General features: G+C 42.9%; 1 protein-coding gene across 6 annotated transcripts in view; it reads left to right on the forward strand.

Annotated features, from left to right (window-relative positions):
* The window catches only part of CDC42 (cell division cycle 42), a 26,576-nt gene that overhangs the window by 3,058 nt on the left and 6,214 nt on the right, over positions 1 to 17,304 (forward strand). For all 6 annotated transcript variants that reach the window (XM_006023182.3, XM_006023181.2, XM_006023183.2 and 3 more), the window contains exons 2-5: positions 11,020 to 11,161; positions 14,100 to 14,172; positions 16,400 to 16,509; positions 16,621 to 16,818. In XM_006023182.3, coding sequence (XP_006023244.1) covers positions 11,057 to 11,161; positions 14,100 to 14,172; positions 16,400 to 16,509; positions 16,621 to 16,818 — 486 coding nt within the window. In that variant the 5' untranslated portion in view covers positions 11,020 to 11,056. The remainder of the gene's footprint in view (positions 1 to 11,019; positions 11,162 to 14,099; positions 14,173 to 16,399; positions 16,510 to 16,620; positions 16,819 to 17,304) is intronic.

The raw sequence follows: 17,304 nt of genomic DNA on the forward strand, positions 1-17,304 counted from the left end.
CCCCCCCCCCTTTTAAATTTAGAGCAGGCATGCAGATGTGTTAAATCTGGTATTTCTGGATTTTGAATGTTTTGGTAATACTCACTTTAGGTTATTATGCTGTGCCATTAACAACTGAGCACCTCTTTCTGTCTCTCGCTTTTGCGCAATATCTTCAGTTGTGTAGTGAAAAGACCAGAAAACTAATAGCATGTCTTTCTTGAAACATCCATCTGTAGTAGAATAACCCCATCTGAGCCCAGCCCCATTGGGCTAACTGAGGCATAAATGTCAAATCCTTGTCTCTATGAAAGCACACAGTTGTAACTAAATCTAGTAATTGTGGTGTTCATTTTATATATTATATAGACAGAATGAGGGATGGGCAAGACCCCTGCCACAAGAAGCTTGCAATATAAATGACCACCCCCAAAAATGAGTAGCAAAGGAAGGCAAATGGGGAATTAAAGGCTACACCTCTCCTTTCTTCTGCAAATGTCTTGTACAGTGGTTTATATTCATGAACACAGGGTGTCACACAAGAAATCTGGAGTGCTAGGGTCTCTGTCTCTTACTTCCTGGCTTTTAGGCAGAAAGTAGTGCAGAGTGGTTTGTAAGTGGTTCAGAGAGGTACTTTTTATTTCTTCAGGGTGGCTTCTGCATGCATGTGTTTCTGAGGGATCACCAACCGTGCATGTTTGTCCATGATCATCAGGGTGGTGAATGTTTTCCACCTCATGGTGCACAAAGGAGGTGTGGTTTCCAACTGCTTTACTTCCTTTCCGTGATTAGGCTGTAAGTACAGCAACCACCCTGCATCTTAAGTCTGGTTTTGGCTAGGCTTCTAGCTCTCTTGAGTTACTTGCTTTTGACTGTAAATATATTTTTAGGTAATCTAATTTTAGGAAGTTTTATATGCTGCCTTTTTTCTTCCCATTTTGTTTAATGAAACCTCATAGGTCCCCTACCTGACCGGTCGGACAAATATAATTTCTACTGTTTTAAATGAGAATCTTCAAAAATACATAACTGTCTTGGAAGGGGTAGAAAATGCACAGGACATATGCACAAAACTCCACTGGGAGTGTGCTCTGGTATGTTACTGTACACAAGTGTATATTGAGCCAGTACCAGCAAATAGTCCAACAGTATGCCACGGACAAAACTTAATTGTCTGTCTTGGTCACTGTTAACTCAGGAGTTTACTGACATACATTAGGCTGAGAGACTCATGCAGCCAGTTGGTAACAAACTAGCTAAGGAAGTTGTAGTATGTTTGGGAATCAGAATTGGTGAACATACTGTGTAATAAGTCGGATATAGTTACTCGACACATTCTGTTAACTATTTTTCCCTAAAAGTTGACCAGATTGTAAATTAGTGGAGACACATTCTTAAAATCCCCTCCTTAATACTGCCTTCTCTTGAAAGCTCTCAGAGCTGTTTTACAATCTACTGTAGACAAGCATTGGAAAAGGACCATGCAAAATAGAAGTTATGTTATTATTACAGACAGTAATTAAGATTGTACATGCTGACTGACAAGCTACTAATACTTTTTTTTCAAATGTAAGTTTAGTGCTTGGTCTCTGTCCAGAAGTCACTCTAATGAGAAAATGATGTTCAAATTTGTTGTAAGGTAGTTTGAATTAGCAGGGCTGAAAATATTCACTAATTTCAAAATATTGATTCTGCATGCAAAACTGTAACAACACTTAGGTTACCTGTTCCTATACTGTCAAATCCATTGGAAGGAGCGCAAAGCTCAGCTTACTGTGAGGGGCAACACCTTTTTGTGATTTGTAGGCAGATCTTGGAGTATTGCTACCTTCAGAATGTTGGATTAATTTGCTGCCATCTGAATGTTGGATTGATTTAGGCTGTTTCTCCCCTTACAGCTGCCATCCTGGAGTGTCACTCCAGTTTCCTTCCCCTGCCCAATCTGATGCTTTACTTCCTGCTCCCTGTCCCCTGCCTGATCTATAGTGTGCCATGCACAGAGGCTGCCCATGTCATTTGTGGCATGTGTGCTGTAGGCTGACCTCTCCTGTCATAAGGAAACATGTTTTGAGAAGTGAAAATATTAATGGATAGTATGATTTCATCTCAGAGCTTTACACTGCACTACCATTTGTTTAAATGCCTTTCTCACAAAATTGATAGCAAAGCATCTGAATTGTCAGTGTCATAGCAGAAAAGCTTTCTCTGAGTGGTGAGCCATCTCATCCTGCTGTAAAAATGACCAGACTTGCAACTGGTCCCCCTCAGTAGCTGGTTTTGCTTTCAGCTCTTGGGGACTTTATTCTGGTCCAAGTGATATGCCCCTCTTGGAAGGGGTCAGCCCCTCTGTGATGGTTCCCAGATTAATATTTGGTCTCTGCAGTCAGACACAGGAGAAAGGGTCAGGTGCTCAGCAAAGTGGAGGTGGCAGGCATTTTTAGAAACTAAGGCTACCTGGTTATTCATGCTTAGCAAGAAATCACAGAGAATCCTTAAGCTTTGAACCACTCTAAAGGATTCTTTATGTCATGAGTTTGAGAGAGAACTGAACCTGGTCTTGAAAGGATTTCCTCTTGCCTCTTGTGTTGCTTTGTTGCTTGGAGTTGGCGTGAGCTACCTGCTTTTGATCCAAGAGTTTAACTTGTTACAGGTGTTCTGCAGTCCTAGTTGATGTGACCCTTTGCTGTGCTTCAGAATGAGATGCGGAGTTAAACATCATCAGCATACCTTAGCACAGGTTTAACTGACAATCTCAGTACTTCTTGCAGGAGATCCAAAGTTCACAGAGGTTGATGGCCTTGAGAGGTGAAGCCAGTACTTGGGACCGCTTGAGGCCTGCAGGAGGGGAACAATACAGCCACTGCTCCTGCTACATGTGGGAATATTATTAGTCTCTTATGGTCACTGCCCAATTGTAGAGAGCAGTAAAAGCACTGACATTTCTATGATCAAGGACTTAAGAAGAGGTCATGTAGTGTAGGTAGACATAATGCCCTGGTTGAAAGTCTGATGCGTGGCAGCCACAGTGTCACTCACTACGCAGGCTGGGTGCTTTCTCGGGGCTGGCTGTCACTTCCTCATGGCTCCTGTTGCTAGGGAGAAGGCCTTGTTTTAGAGACACAGTGTTGTATTTATATCAATGTGTGATCCCGATATGCTTCTGAATAGCATGCATGTTTAGTAGATTCAGCCTTCAGCTGCATGTATTTCAAGCTATTGTCAAAGTGCATAAGGTTAGTGTGAGCAGCACTGGAATATGTGGGATTCTGTTGTGTCCCATGATTTCCCACATTGTGAGCCCTGTTTGGCCAGTTGCCCAGAGGAGTGAAATGAATGGTCTAATTTGTTTGTGAAATCGCTTGGTTTTTTTAAACCACTTTTCAAAAACAGTTTTGCTTTCTTCTGCAGAAGACGAGGTTTTTTAATTTATTAAATAGCAAACTGTCAGCAAGCAAGGTGCCTCACTCAGCAAATATTTTCCCTAAGTAATTTGTAACTTCATTATTATACATCTGAAATTAAGTGGTTGATGAAAGTTCTAAGACAGAAAGGTAGCAAATGAAATCTAGTATTTTAAAGAGCTTGATGAAATAGGTTCTTAACTGCCTGCTGGTGACTTATCTGTAGCAATCTTTTAACTCGAGCAGTGAAATGGCAGCAGCAGTACTGCATTAAAAGAGGAAGCTGTGATGCAGCTGTCTCTCAACAGGAAACTAAGACAGGATATGCAGTCAAATTTGACAACTCAGCTTCCTGGCTAAAGATGTGTATGTTTTTAGGTTAAAAACATAAGACGTTTAAATTTAAACATACAAGTCCGCAAAAAGATGGATTTCAGCCGACTCGAGGAAGAGGTAGAGATGGTAGGCATGGTGCCATGGGAGGACAGACGGAAGGATGAAAGTGCCCAGGGAAGCTTCTAAAGAGCACAGGATTGGAAGCCCAGCAAGAAGCTCATCTGACATGATAGAAAGGCAAGAAGAGTGGCAAGAGACCAATGTGGCTGCACAAAGAGCTTCTAGGATGCCTCAAATGCATAAGAAAAGCATACAGTCAACAGAAAGATGGGCAACTCACCCAGGAAGCATACCAGCAAATAGCAAGAACTTGCAGAGACAAAATCAGGAAGGCAAAGGTAAAAAGTGAACTTCACCTGGCAAGGCAAGTTAAGGACAAGAGGCTCTGTAAATATCTTGGCTAGAAAAGAACAACCAAGGAAGCTGTGGGCTCAAGATACAGAACATGCAAAGAGAGCAGAGCTCCTCAACAGCTATTATGCCCCAGTCTTCACGAAGTAGGATGCAGCCAGACAGCTAAAAGGATTATTTTGTTAAGGAAGGGGACAAGCTGAGAAATGTGCTAACAGAAGAAACGGTCAGAGAGCTTTTGAGGATTTGAATTAATTTAGGTTCGCAGGGCCTGATGAACTTCAACCTTAGGGTACTGAGGGAGTTGACAGAGGAGATCTGAGCCCTTGGCAATCATATTTCACAGAGTAGCGGCAAAAGAGGGGGCTGGGGAGCTATAGACCAGTTAGCCTCACCTCTGTGCCTAGGTAGTTGGAGCATATCCTAAGGAAGTCCTTTTGTGAGCATCTAGAGAAGGAAGAGCTGATCAAAGAGCAGTCAGCATGTGGGGCAAACTTGATTGTCGTCTTTGACATAACTAGTTGGGTGGATAAAGAGAGTGCTATGGATATAGTGTATCTGGATTTTGGCAAGGCTTTTGACAAAGTCCCACGTGACCATCACTTAAATTGGAGAAATGTGGGTTAGACAAACCTGCTACAAGGAGGATAGCTAGGTAAATAGCCACAAGCAAAAGATAAAACAGCGCAGCTGTTTGAGCGCTTGTGGCACTTGGGACAGGTCCCAGAAGATTGGAAAAGGGCCAGTGTGGTCCCTATCTTTAAGAAGGGGAGGAAGGAGGACCCGGGTAATTACAGACCCATTAGCCTCACCTCTATTCTCATCAAAACCTTAGAAAAAATCATAAAGGATCACATTTGCAGGGGACCAGTGGGTAACACAATGGCTCTGAGGGGCAACTAGCATGGGTTTATCAGCAGGCAGATCTTGCCAGACTAACCTGGTCTCTCTTTATGACCAGGTCACGTAGTGCTTAGATGCAGGGGAGGAAGTAAATATTATTTACCTGGATTTTAAAAAGAATTTTGATATGGTGTCGCACCCAGTTCTTACGAGTAGACTGAGTAGCTGTGATATGGATTTTTTTCACAGTAAGGTGGGTGAAAAACTAGCTTATGGGACGCACCCAGAGAGTGGTGGTGGATGGGGCGGTTTCTCCCTGGCGGGGTGGGGGCAGTGGGGTCCCCGAAGGCTCTGTCCTTGGGCCCGTACTGTTTAATATCTTTATCAGCGATTTGGATGAATGTGCTGAAAGCACCTTGTCCAAATTCGCAGATGACACTAAACTGTGGGGCATAGTAAACACACTGGAGGGCAGGGAGCGAATTCAGGCAGATTTGGACAGACTGGGGATGTGGGCAGATCAGAATAAGATGCAATTCAACAAGGATAAATGCAAGGTGTTGCACCTGGGGGGAGAGAATCTCCAACACACCTATAGACTGGGGGGTGCCATTCTGAGAACCGTAACAGTGGAAAGAGATCTCCAAGTCCTGGTTGATGCAAAAATGAATGTGAGTTGCCAGTGCGACGAGGCAATAAGCAAGGCTAACCGCACTCTTTCTTGCATCAGCAGGAGCATCATGAGCAGGTCTAGGGAAGTGATAATTCCCCTCCATGCAGCATTGGTGAGGCTGCAGTTGGAGTACTGCATCCAGTTTTGGGCGCCGCACTTCAAGAGGGATGTGGATAACCTTGAGAGGGTTCTGAGAAGGTCTGCTCATATGGTTGAGGGTCTGCAGGTGAGACCCTAAGAAGACAGGCTAAGGGACCTGAATCTCTTCAGCCTCCGCAAGAGAAGGCTGAGAGGCAATCTTGTGGCTGCCTACAAACTCATCGGCAGGGGGGGGGCAGCAGGGAATAGGGGACACTCTGTTTGCCAAGGTGCCCCTCGGGGTTACCAGAAATAGTGGCCACAAACTGAAGGAAACAGATTTAGATTGGACTTAAGGAAGAGACTATTTACGGTAAGGGTCGCCGAAATATGGAATGGGCTCCCAAGGGAGGTCAGGGGGGGGGCAGCAGGGAATAGGGGACACTCTGTTTGCCAAGGTGCCCCTCGGGGTTACCAGAAATAGTGGCCACAAACTGAAGGAAACAGATTTAGATTGGACTTAAGGAAGAGACTATTTACGGTAAGGGTCGCCGAAATATGGAATGGGCTCCCAAGGGAGGTGGTGCTTTCCCCTACCTTGGAGGTGTTCAAGAGGAGATTAGACAGGCATCTGTCTGGGGTTACCTAACCCCAGTGCTCTTTCCTGCCTGGAGCAGGGGGTTGGACCTGATGCTCTACCAGGTCCCTTTCAAACCTATCTACCTATTTATCATTATAAATGATCCATGTTGGAGTGGCAGGAGTTGGAGACCCACAGAATCTGATCTGGGCCTGGTGCTGTTCAACGTGTTTATTAGTGATTTGGATGGGGAAATAAAGAGCTTCTTGAGCAAATTTTGCAGATTGCAAGATTGGGAAGGATTGCAAATGCACTAGAGAACGGAACGACCTTGATAGATTGCAGAGTTGGTCTGGAGCTAACAGGATGGAAGCACTGGGTGTTGGCTGCAGCCAAAGCTGGGGATTTTGACTGGGACGTGCTAGTGTTCCTGCTAGGACTAAAACCTGGAGGTTCTTGGCTAGAAGGTCTTAGCCTTTTGCTCAGGGTCAGACTGATCACCGCGTTTGGGACCAAGAATGGTATGGACTTGGGGAGGCTTTGCCTTCCTCTGTAACAAGAGGTGTATCCTTCTTCCTTGGATCTCTCAAGCATATTTGAACAGTTCTTGCAGCAACAGGACACTGGCAACTGTTGTCCCTCACCTTCACCTGCGGAGGTTAGGGTGTTATGCTTGGTGGTTGTGTAGGAGGGTTGCTGCGTTCTTTTAGTAATAGGCTAGATAAGGATTTATCTCAGATGGTTTGGATAGGGATGCTCCTCTTTGGTCTAAAAGGGATCATTACAGTCTAAACAAGCCATAGAATTGATTCAGCAGCTCTTGAGCTGAACGCAGTAACTCAGATTTGCATTCCATTTTGTCTGTAGTGTATGAATGATCTTGTGTCGCTGTGAGACCTTTTATCCTGTTTAAACTTGCAAGGAAATTTAAATATTTAACAGTGTTCCCAGCAAACTGCAAAATATTTTTAGGGGAAGGGAAATAGAGGCGAAGAAGGTTTGGGGGCTTAGCTATATTGTGATGGAGCTGTGCAGTCTCTCCTTTCTGTTTCTGTACACATTTTATTCTACTGTAGAAAAGAGTATGAGGGGGATGCATCTGACTTGTTTTGTATTTTGTCAACATTGCCAAAAATGCTGTTGGGCAAAAGCCACCTAATTGGAAGGACAAGAGATGCTGAATGAGGACGGGTATGGTGGTATGTTTTTAAATTTTCCATGCTGTTGCCATGTTACATGCATCCACATTTTGTGCATCTGTACACATCAGTGATGTACAGGATGCAGTGGAGATTCTGTTTTAACCAGCTATCTTGGTTACAGCTTGCCTTTATATGAAATTAGCTTTATTTATGACACGGTATAAACTTTTACAGGTGTCTGTACTGTGTGTATAATGCAGTTTGTATTACACTTATAACTAAGTGTGTGTGTGTATGTGGAAGGGGAAAAGGGGGCATTTGTGCTAGCAGTCTTTATTTTAACAGTCCATAAGCACTTAACATTAATGTTGTATGAAATCAACATCAGGTGGCCATATTAGTGGCTGTGGCTGGAGAAATTAATTTCATTTTTAGAAGTATTAATTGCTTTCTGAGTGGAAAGGAAAGGCAGATTTCAGATAAGACTATTAATTACACTTAGTCTCTTTTTAAAATAGTGATTAAAAAACCCCCGAAATTACATCTTGTTCTTTCATCAGAAGATGATGATGTTGACGTATGGTACAGATTGGAGGACTGAGATTGTGCAGGATTTATGTAGGCATGGTAGATAGAGTAAAGGGCTTCACTTATGTGAAAAGAGCTGTATAAATGGCAGTGTCATCAGTACAGGAAATAGCAGATGCTGCTTTAGGTGATGGTGGTAAGATACTTTCTCAGTATGATTTAAAGTTGTTTTAGTTGTTGCTGACCCATGACTGACGCACAGGAGAAACGATTGCAATAGGTATTGAACTTTTTAACAACTGTTGAGAAATATTTTTTCTGAAAACTGAGATTTTCTCCAACAACCACTGCAGAAATATGCAATTGTTTTCAAAGGCAAAGGGAAAATGGCTTGTTCCACCTTGTTAACAATTATCTTGCTTTGAAATTTTGACCAGGGCGTAACATTTCAGTGGGTGCCTCTAGCTAGAAATGGTTTGTTTAGACATGCATTCTCTGTTCATCCTGCTTGGACTTTATACAGAAAAGGGTTTAGCTAAAACCCTTCTTGTGCATCTTGAGAATAATTGCTGAATTTTTATAGGGCATAATTTTGAGAAGCAGTTAGTTAAATATATTTTTAAAAAGGTTTACTGTACTTTTGAAAAGTGACTAGTGCCAAGTGTCCCCCGTCTCCCACCCCAGCTTGAACTACAGTTGTGTCCTCACCTATTTGCTGGAGTGACGTGGAACTGAGAGATCAAGTGACTTGTATTGTGTGCTGGACTTGGAGCTTGGACATGAGTGTCCAAGTGCTCGTCAGTGCTCTGGCAACAAGACACTTGCAATGGCATGTAGGTGGGGTGACATCCAGGTAATGGTGAAATCAGTGGGAGTTTTAGCACCGACTTCCCTGGGGTTAGCCTAGCCCAGGATGTGAGGTTTGTGCCATTTAGACTGTGTGTGTTGAGTCACTGGAATGTATAAAGCCAGTGGCTTCTCATGAATTTTGTGATCTCTCTAGGGAACATGACTTCTGGGGAATGTAATCCCTATGGAATTTCAGCTGCACAGTATTTCCTCCCCCACTCTGGGAAATTCAGGTTGTTACTTAAGATGAGTTTATCTTGAATGTTAAGTGCAATTTTTAAAATCTTGTTAGCCGAGTAGTTCAGCTAGGTGAGCTAGTCGAGCATTAATGTGCATACCATAAAAATCTACGTTCATATTCAGAACTCATGCTTCTGTTGTTTGTACATTTCCTCCCCTTAAGTATTTTTCCATTAAGACGCCTTAGAAAACGCATTGAAGGGTTAAGTGATTCAGTGAATGTTTTTTATTTTTAATCTAGTACTTTCTTATACTTGTTTAATACAGGACACCCGGGTGCACAGTCATGCAATATTAAATTGAAAAAACCTTGTCTTCAGCACTCTGCCAAAAACTATAACAAAGACTGCAACTGGAATTAGTATCTAACCCTAGACACTGACTGAGTAGTTATTTTCTTAATAGACATGCTAGGAAGTACAGCAGTTAGCTTCCTTCTTGCGGATTCTCAGCAGTGCTGCCAAGCTGGGGATGACATGCGTGAGGGAGAGGAGCAGGAGGAAACACAGTATGCTTGGATTTATGAGTGTGTTTGGCTTGTCTTTTGGTAGATAAGCTTAACTTGCGGTTTGATCAGTAGCAACTAGATGGTAAAATAAATAGCTAAATAGTGGATATAAAACTACTTCAGAAAAGAGTAATTGCCTACCTTGCTGAGAGATGATTTTGTTTAAGTATGGAAGGCCAAGTGCTCTAAGCCTTTTAGATATTGTGGGATATACATCTAATGAATAAATCTTATTAACATTACATCTCAGTTAAATTGCCTCAACTCTGACCTGGAGTGAAGGGAGAGTTAAACATTTCTGACACATTTACACCTGCAGGATTCTGTAGCAATACCATATTTGCACTGTAACAGTGTGTATCAGTGTCCTTTTGATAAGGATACGATTGTTATCTGTCTATATACCAGGGGTTCCCAGAGCTTTGCCCCTGAAGGTCCGTTTCAGAGGGACCTGCACTTTGGGAACCCTGGTCTTTGCTGTTAGCTTGTTTTTCCTCTGACCTGATTGAGGCGTGCATGAATTTTGAAGAATAAATTGGTTATCTTGACTGCTAGAAGGCTACAGCATCTGAAGCTAGTTATACGATGGGGAACTCCCTACTTGAGAGCACGAACTTATACGATGGGGAACTCCCTACTTGAGAGCACGGAGGCGGAAAGGGATCTTGGTGTCATTATTGACTCCAAGATGAACATGGGCCGACAACGCGAGGTCATGGTTGGCAGGGCTAACCGGACCTTGTCGTGCATCCACAGGTGCATCTCAAGTAGAGCCAGGGAGGTGATCCTCCCCCTCTATGCGACGCTGGTCAGGTCGCAGCTGGAGTATTGTGTCCAGTTCTGTGCGCCCCATTTCAGGAGGGATGTGGACAACATGGAGAGGGTCCAGAGGAGGGCCACCCGCATGATCCGGGGACAACAGGGCAGACCCTACAGTGAGAGACTGCGGGACTTGAACCTATTCAGCCTCCACAAGAGAAGGCTGAGGGGGGACCTGGTGACCGTCTATAAACTCACTAGGGGGAACCAGAAGGGTTTGGGGGAGACGCTGTTTCCCCTAGCCCCCGCTGGCATAACAAGGAGTAATGGGCACAAGTTGATGGAGAGGAGGTACAGATTGGACATCCGAAAAAATTACTTCACAGTTAGGGCGGCTAGGAGCTGGAACCAACTTCCAAGGGAGGTGGTGCTGGCCCCTACCCTGGGGGTCTTTAAGAAGAGGCTGGATACCTACCTGGCTGGACTCATTTGAGTCCTGTTTTTTGTTTAGGGTTCTTTTGTTGTTCTCCCGCCCTGGCGGGGGGGGGGGGTAGAAGATCTATTAGGTCCCTTCCGACCCTAAAACTATGAAACTATGTTTTAATTAAACTTGGGGTAATAATTAAACTTAATGCTTTCCAGTAAGAAAGTAAGCAAGGATCTTAATCTCTCTTTTTTTTGTAATCCCTTAGGTTCTTATTGGCCTGGATAGACTAACCAACTCCAGCTATGCAGACAATTAAGTGCGTGGTCGTGGGTGATGGTGCTGTTGGTAAAACATGTCTCTTAATTTCTTATACAACAAACAAATTCCCATCAGAATATGTACCAACGGTGAGTATAAAGGACTCTTTCTAATTGTGTTTTGGGTGTGGGGAAGGAAAAATTCTGGGTAGTTAGCTTTTATTTTGTGTCCTACCAAACCTTTTATGAGTAGCTTCTTTTTCCTTCCATTTCTGCTTGAGAGTAGTATCTGCCATCTCCTGGAAAACTTGAACAAACTTAGCTTAGGGTGTATTTTGCTCGTACTCTCTCTGTGCATTAACTCATTTTGATAACTTGTCTGTTTCTGCTGGTTGGGCATCTCTCTAACCTGAGTATCTGTTGACAACCAGTTGGGTTATGTGAGTAAGACTCCAAACTGTTTCCCCTTTTTTAAGTGGGAATGAGCAGCAGGAGCCTATGGGCTGAAAACATGATTGTTTAAAAGTTGTCTCTTCACATGCCCAGATTGGAGTGTTCTTGAAATGGTGCTTTTGGGAATGCTGCCCCCCCAGGTCTTCCTGGACAGCTGTCAGTGGACAGACTAGAGCATCAGCCGCTCTTCTAACAGACCAAGTTCTAAGCGTGACTAGTTTGGTCTATACACTGTTATGTCTCTGCATTACCAGCATAGGGTTTAGGTTTTAGAGCCCTTAGGGCTTGTTGATAAAGGGCCAGTCAAAGAAGTGACTGGCCAGGAAACGGAAGATATTTTTTTGAAGCCGCACAGTAGTAGCATAACAAGCTGAGCTGGTACCTGGGGCAAATCCTGTGAGGGGTGGGGAGGGTAAGTCGTCTTACCCAGGTGGGAACACTGAGGAATATGGGATGAGCCACTGCTGTGGTGTGTGCTCTGTCTGCCCCAGCTCTGTTATTCTTAAAGTAACAGCAGCTGGGAAGTGTTTTGGAGTTCCCAGCATGGCAATACTTTGGGGGCACAGACTCTGTAGGGGTGGGGGTGATTGTGGCACCCCTCCTAACTCGGCACTTGAGGTGAGTGCCCCTCTTGCCCACCCTTGGTTACAGTAGTGACTCGGGTACCTGTCCTGGCACCGCCTCAGTTTTATTCACTGTCTCTCTAGCTGGAAAAAATTTGATGAGCACATAAGCTTCTGAAGCTGTACTGAGCAGTAAAAAAGGCAGGTACCCTAAGCTTCTGAGCCTTCAAAACCTTAAGGATTTCTGGGAATAGGGGGTGCAGGTTTATAACATGTTACATGTCAGTGAGTTGCACTGGGAATCTTGTCCACCAGCCTCTTCTCCTTCTTGTGCCTTGTTTACATTGTACACGTGTAAGACCTGCATTTGGAACAATATCTGATAACTAAATTCATCGGTCAAAATAACAAGTGGCACTAAAATTGATGTTTCCCAATTAGCACTGTCAACTGAAGCCCGGTTTCAAAACAGGATTATTTTTTGAAGGAGTGAGAGACTGGTTCCAAGATGAACTGTAGCATCTAGAGCAGATACAGGCAAACTGGAAAAGAATGGAAAGTTAAACTGGACTGGACCGAGCTTCAAAGCCATCTCCATTTTATTAATCTCAAGACCTGATATTTGATTATATGTTTTTCAAGACTATTAAACTTGTGACATAGTCCTGCTAATACCCCACCTTTCTGTGGTAATCTTCTGTGTTGTATTTTTGGATGGGGTTGTGCATTCACTGTGTTTTCTTTGCATACCATGCACCCCTAAATAAGACTCACTTTTTTTCAGGAAAGCAGAATGAAGGAATAAAGATTTTCCACCCTTTTCTCCTCACTGAGTCGTGGCTAAATCCTGACCAGTGCTCTTCAGGCAAAAGCTACGGTTCTAACCCTCTCACAGCTGCCAGTCTCTCCCTTCTGTAGACCCCTGGCTCATCTGAGGCAAGGATCAGTGTGATACTTGTTTCAGAGTTTGGCTGTGCTGGTATTAAACTGGTGAAAACCTGCATTCTTCCTGATGAAGGACGTGTGTGTTTTTTTGAAGGGCAGTTCTGGACTTTGAGAGCCTTCCTATAGATAATAGATTTTGACGTAATTAAAGTTTTCCTTAAAGAACAAACAGTATTGGACAGCTCATTTCTTGGTTTGGCTTCATTCCCATACATGCCTACATGCCTCAAAACGCTTTCTTGAGCACAATGTCACTTTAATGCTGTGCATCATTGAACTGAACCTTAAATAAATTGCATACACTTACACCTATCCTATATGGATGTTAAAATTAGCTCAGGTGGTAGCAGACCAGGAACAATTTAAGAAATTTCCTTCATTCCCCTAACTCTGTCTACAGGAAATCCTAGGTGCTCTGAAGGGATGAAGCCCATAGTCTCTGGAACATGTAGGGAGGCACACTGCACTGCACTGCACTGTTCTGGAAGACCCAGTGTTCATTTAGCCTCTCAAATCCTCTCTCCTCTCCCCTTGCCCCCCTGTTCTAGATATTGTCACACAGGGAAGTGTAGATAATGGTAAATAACAAATTTAATTTTGAATGAAGCTAAAAGTTTTTAACTTTTTTCCTGTCAGGTCAAATGAAACATTTTAATTTTGAGATGAGATTTGAAATGTGTGGGGTGTCTTTTGCTCACTTGTGTGTCTTAAGGGTTATTTTTGCTGCCCTCTTACTCCTGCCCCTTGCCTTTAAGTGAAATCGGGTTCTCTCTTCTCATTTGGTTTCCAGATCTAATGTGAACCAGCCTTGATAAGATCTAGAAAGCCTTACTTCTAAGGCATTACCCAAATTGGAACAAATTTTCAGTATAATTTTCAGTTATAACTTGTCTTCATATTGGATTCTCTAGAATTCTTCACATTCCATGTGTTGACTAGACTATTGCAGGCTTCAGGGGCTTTATGTAAACGGGTATCTGGAAAGTATGGTGCTAGCCTGCTTTAATAATCCTAGAGGCACGGATTGAGGGGGTCTGACAAAGTAAGTAGGATGATCAATGTTGGACAGAAATGACTTCCTCTTGCTCCCAAAACTAATTTAAATGTTTTTCCCCCTTCTCCTTTAGGTGTTTGATAACTATGCTGTTACAGTGATGATTGGTGGGGAGCCATACACCCTAGGCCTGTTTGATACAGCAGGTGAGAAGGTTAATCTTTCAGTAACCACACCAAAGTACAACACACAGTTATGTGAATTTGGGCTATTAATTACACAAGCTGTGTATTGGTTGGTTCCTTGTAGAGGGAAACCTCTAATACTGCTCATAATACAGTTCTCAGTGACATACTTGTTTAGTAACTGCTTTCTCAACCCTTTTTTGAAGTGGTCTTCAGAAGTTTCCCTTTTCTTCCCCATTAACCACCCCTTGGCCCCACCGTCACACATTTGCACCTGCATGCATGCAGGGGGGCTGTATTCGCTCTGGTGGATGTTTGACAAGGTTCTAAACGGCGTCTAGACTGTTCACCAAACGAATGCCAAATGCTTCTGTCCTAGATTTTGGTGGCTCTCTGGACACTTGCCTAGACTACGGGGGAGTAGGGGAGTGGGTTTTATTTGCATATAAGAATGGAATTTGGCCGCTAAAAAAAAATTCGGTCTTTTTTTAAGTCCTGTCTGCATACTTTTAAAACAGGTGTTTTTTTTAAAGAAGATACTAGTCTTAAGATCTCACTTTAGGTTAGGCAAATCTTGGGAGGACTAGAGGACCGTTATTCTGGTTTGTTACTAAGTATAGTTCCATGTTGGTTGACTGCTGAATATATTTGCTGTTTAGGGATAATCGGGTGCTTTCATCTACTTCAGAAGCTGTGAATGCAGTAACTTTTCAGACTAAATAAGTTCTTTAAGTCTTCTACTTGCACATTAAAAAAAAAAATCTTAAAACATCAGACATGTAAGCTTGCCTTCTAGGAGTCAGAATATTTTTGCAGGGATAGATCCTGAGTTTTAATGGTCCTTCATCTCATTAAGTCAGTACACACTAGTCAATACAATCGCACAGCCAGCACCTGTCCCTTGTGCAGAAATAATTACAGGCTTTGGCTAGTTCTAGGCTGACAGTTGTAACGGTTTATTTAGAACTAGACAGTTTCGACTTGTGGGAGGGAGTTCATCCATAATAGTAGGAAGCAGAGTTAGGAGAAACCCACTCTTGTTATCGACTGTGACCATCATTCAAGCAAGCACTGCTTATATTGTGACTTCAAGGGTTCCCTGTGCATCTAGCAAAGTGTGATGGAAAACATTTGACATGAAGATTTCCTTCCTCTTGTTAGGCTGTGATAGGTAGCTCTATCATTAGAGATGCTATAGTCCTTGCCCCTGCCCTACCAACCAACAGGAGCTTTTTGTGAGAATAAGTCTCTTGAACTTATAAGATGAGATCTTTGAATTGGCTACCTGTGAATAGAGCAGTTGACTTGTAAGTGCTCCTTGACTGTCAAGAGTTGCTTCTAAAAAGAAAAGTAATGAATGAAGTTGGAGGACGCATCCAGCTTCTGCGTTTATAGACCCAGTGGTCAGAGTCTACCATGATTGCCCTGCAGTGAGGGGACCTCAGTTGTGAAAGAGAGAATCTTGCATGCTTTCTTTGGAGTACCCTTTACCCCAGCCCTTCTTGGGACTTGGCTTCTTTTAGGTGGTGCTGTCATAGGATATAGATCCAATAAAGGAAGTCCTAACTACTCCTTTTTCTAGTTATAAGGATATTCATTCTGTACCTTATGACAAATGCAGCTTTAAGACATTCATGATATGAGTACTCTTCATGCTGGTTTTTTTCAGTCTCTCTTTTAGACTGGCCTGGATGTTAGAAGTGTGCATTAGTCTCAGATTTTTGCTAAATGTTTTCCAGGATGCTATTGCCTGTTACCAAATAAAAAAAATCTTGTGTTGTTCCAGTTATGCAATTCTGCCAATTCTGGTAGAGTGAAATGTTATGTAGTTGAGGCCATTTATTATTGAAACTTTTGTGGATAGTATGTGCAGTGTTGATGATGATGATGGTATTTTATCATCCTACCCGCCATGTTCTGCTTGCATCATTCCAAGAACAAAATTTAAGATTGCTTTGGTGATGTGTGTTACATGGAATAGGGGCAGATAATTTTTGTTCATCTGTCACGTATTTGAAAAGTAAGTGTATATATGGGGTTTCTTTAGCATTTGTGGTGGCTGTATTTGTTTAACCGTTGGTTACTCAGTATGAGGTCTCTCTAGTGTAATACTGACTGGTTATGTAATTCCTTACAGACGCGAATAGGGTACATTGTTGTTCGACTGAAAAGCTATCATCCTGGAGCAGCTTTTGAAGGATTCCCCTTCTAACACTGTGCCTGCTGGGTTTTTTTTTTTCCTTTCTAGGACAAGAAGATTATGATAGATTACGACCCCTCAGCTATCCACAGACAGATGTGTTTCTGGTCTGTTTTTCAGTGGTTTCTCCCTCTTCATTTGAAAATGTGAAAGAAAAGGTTAGTCGCACATTTTTTGCCCCAAATGGGGCTGGTACACAGCTTTGGCAATAACCGTGAAATCATGTCAAGTATTAATATTATAACCAATATGTTCTTTGTCTCCTTTAGTGGGTACCTGAAATTACTCATCATTGTCCAAAGACTCCTTTCCTGCTTGTTGGGACCCAAATTGATCTCAGAGATGATCCCTCAACAATTGAGAAACTTGCCAAGAACAAGCAGAAGCCTATAACTCCGGAGACTGCTGAAAAGTTGGCCCGGGACCTGAAAGCTGTCAAATACGTGGAGTGTTCTGCACTCACACAGGTGAGAACTGTCCTCTAAATAGCTTTGCCTGTCTGTGTTTACAACTTTTTTTTCTTTTCACAGCTGTGGAGAACAGCTAATTATAGAAGAAGGCTCTTAACCTCTTTAACGTGGTGGTATTGACACAATATGACCAGACAGAGATTCTCAGAAATGAGGGCTTAGATGTGGCATAAAGGGAAGTGCTAGCATGGGGAGTCAGCCCAGACAAATGGGGACTGAGACTGTAGGGGTAGGTGAGGTATTGCCTACTGCTGTTCATTGTTGGCGGATCTGTAGTTTCATTGCCTAATTAGGAAAAGGAGGATCTGAGCAGTGAGAGAGAATACAGAATGCAGCTTGCCAGGGGGGAGAGTAGGCAAAGTGGAGGCCTGCTAAAGGTGAACGTATTCCCTTTTAAAAGGGCTAAATTAACACTTTCTTTCAAGGACTAGGAACCTTCATTTGAAAGTGTCCTTCCCTTCCCGTGCATTTTAGGGAGCAGCA

This window comes from Alligator sinensis, unplaced genomic scaffold (assembly GCF_000455745.1).
Source record: "Alligator sinensis unplaced genomic scaffold, ASM45574v1 scaffold512_1, whole genome shotgun sequence".
Lineage (NCBI taxonomy): Eukaryota > Metazoa > Chordata > Crocodylia > Alligatoridae > Alligator > Alligator sinensis.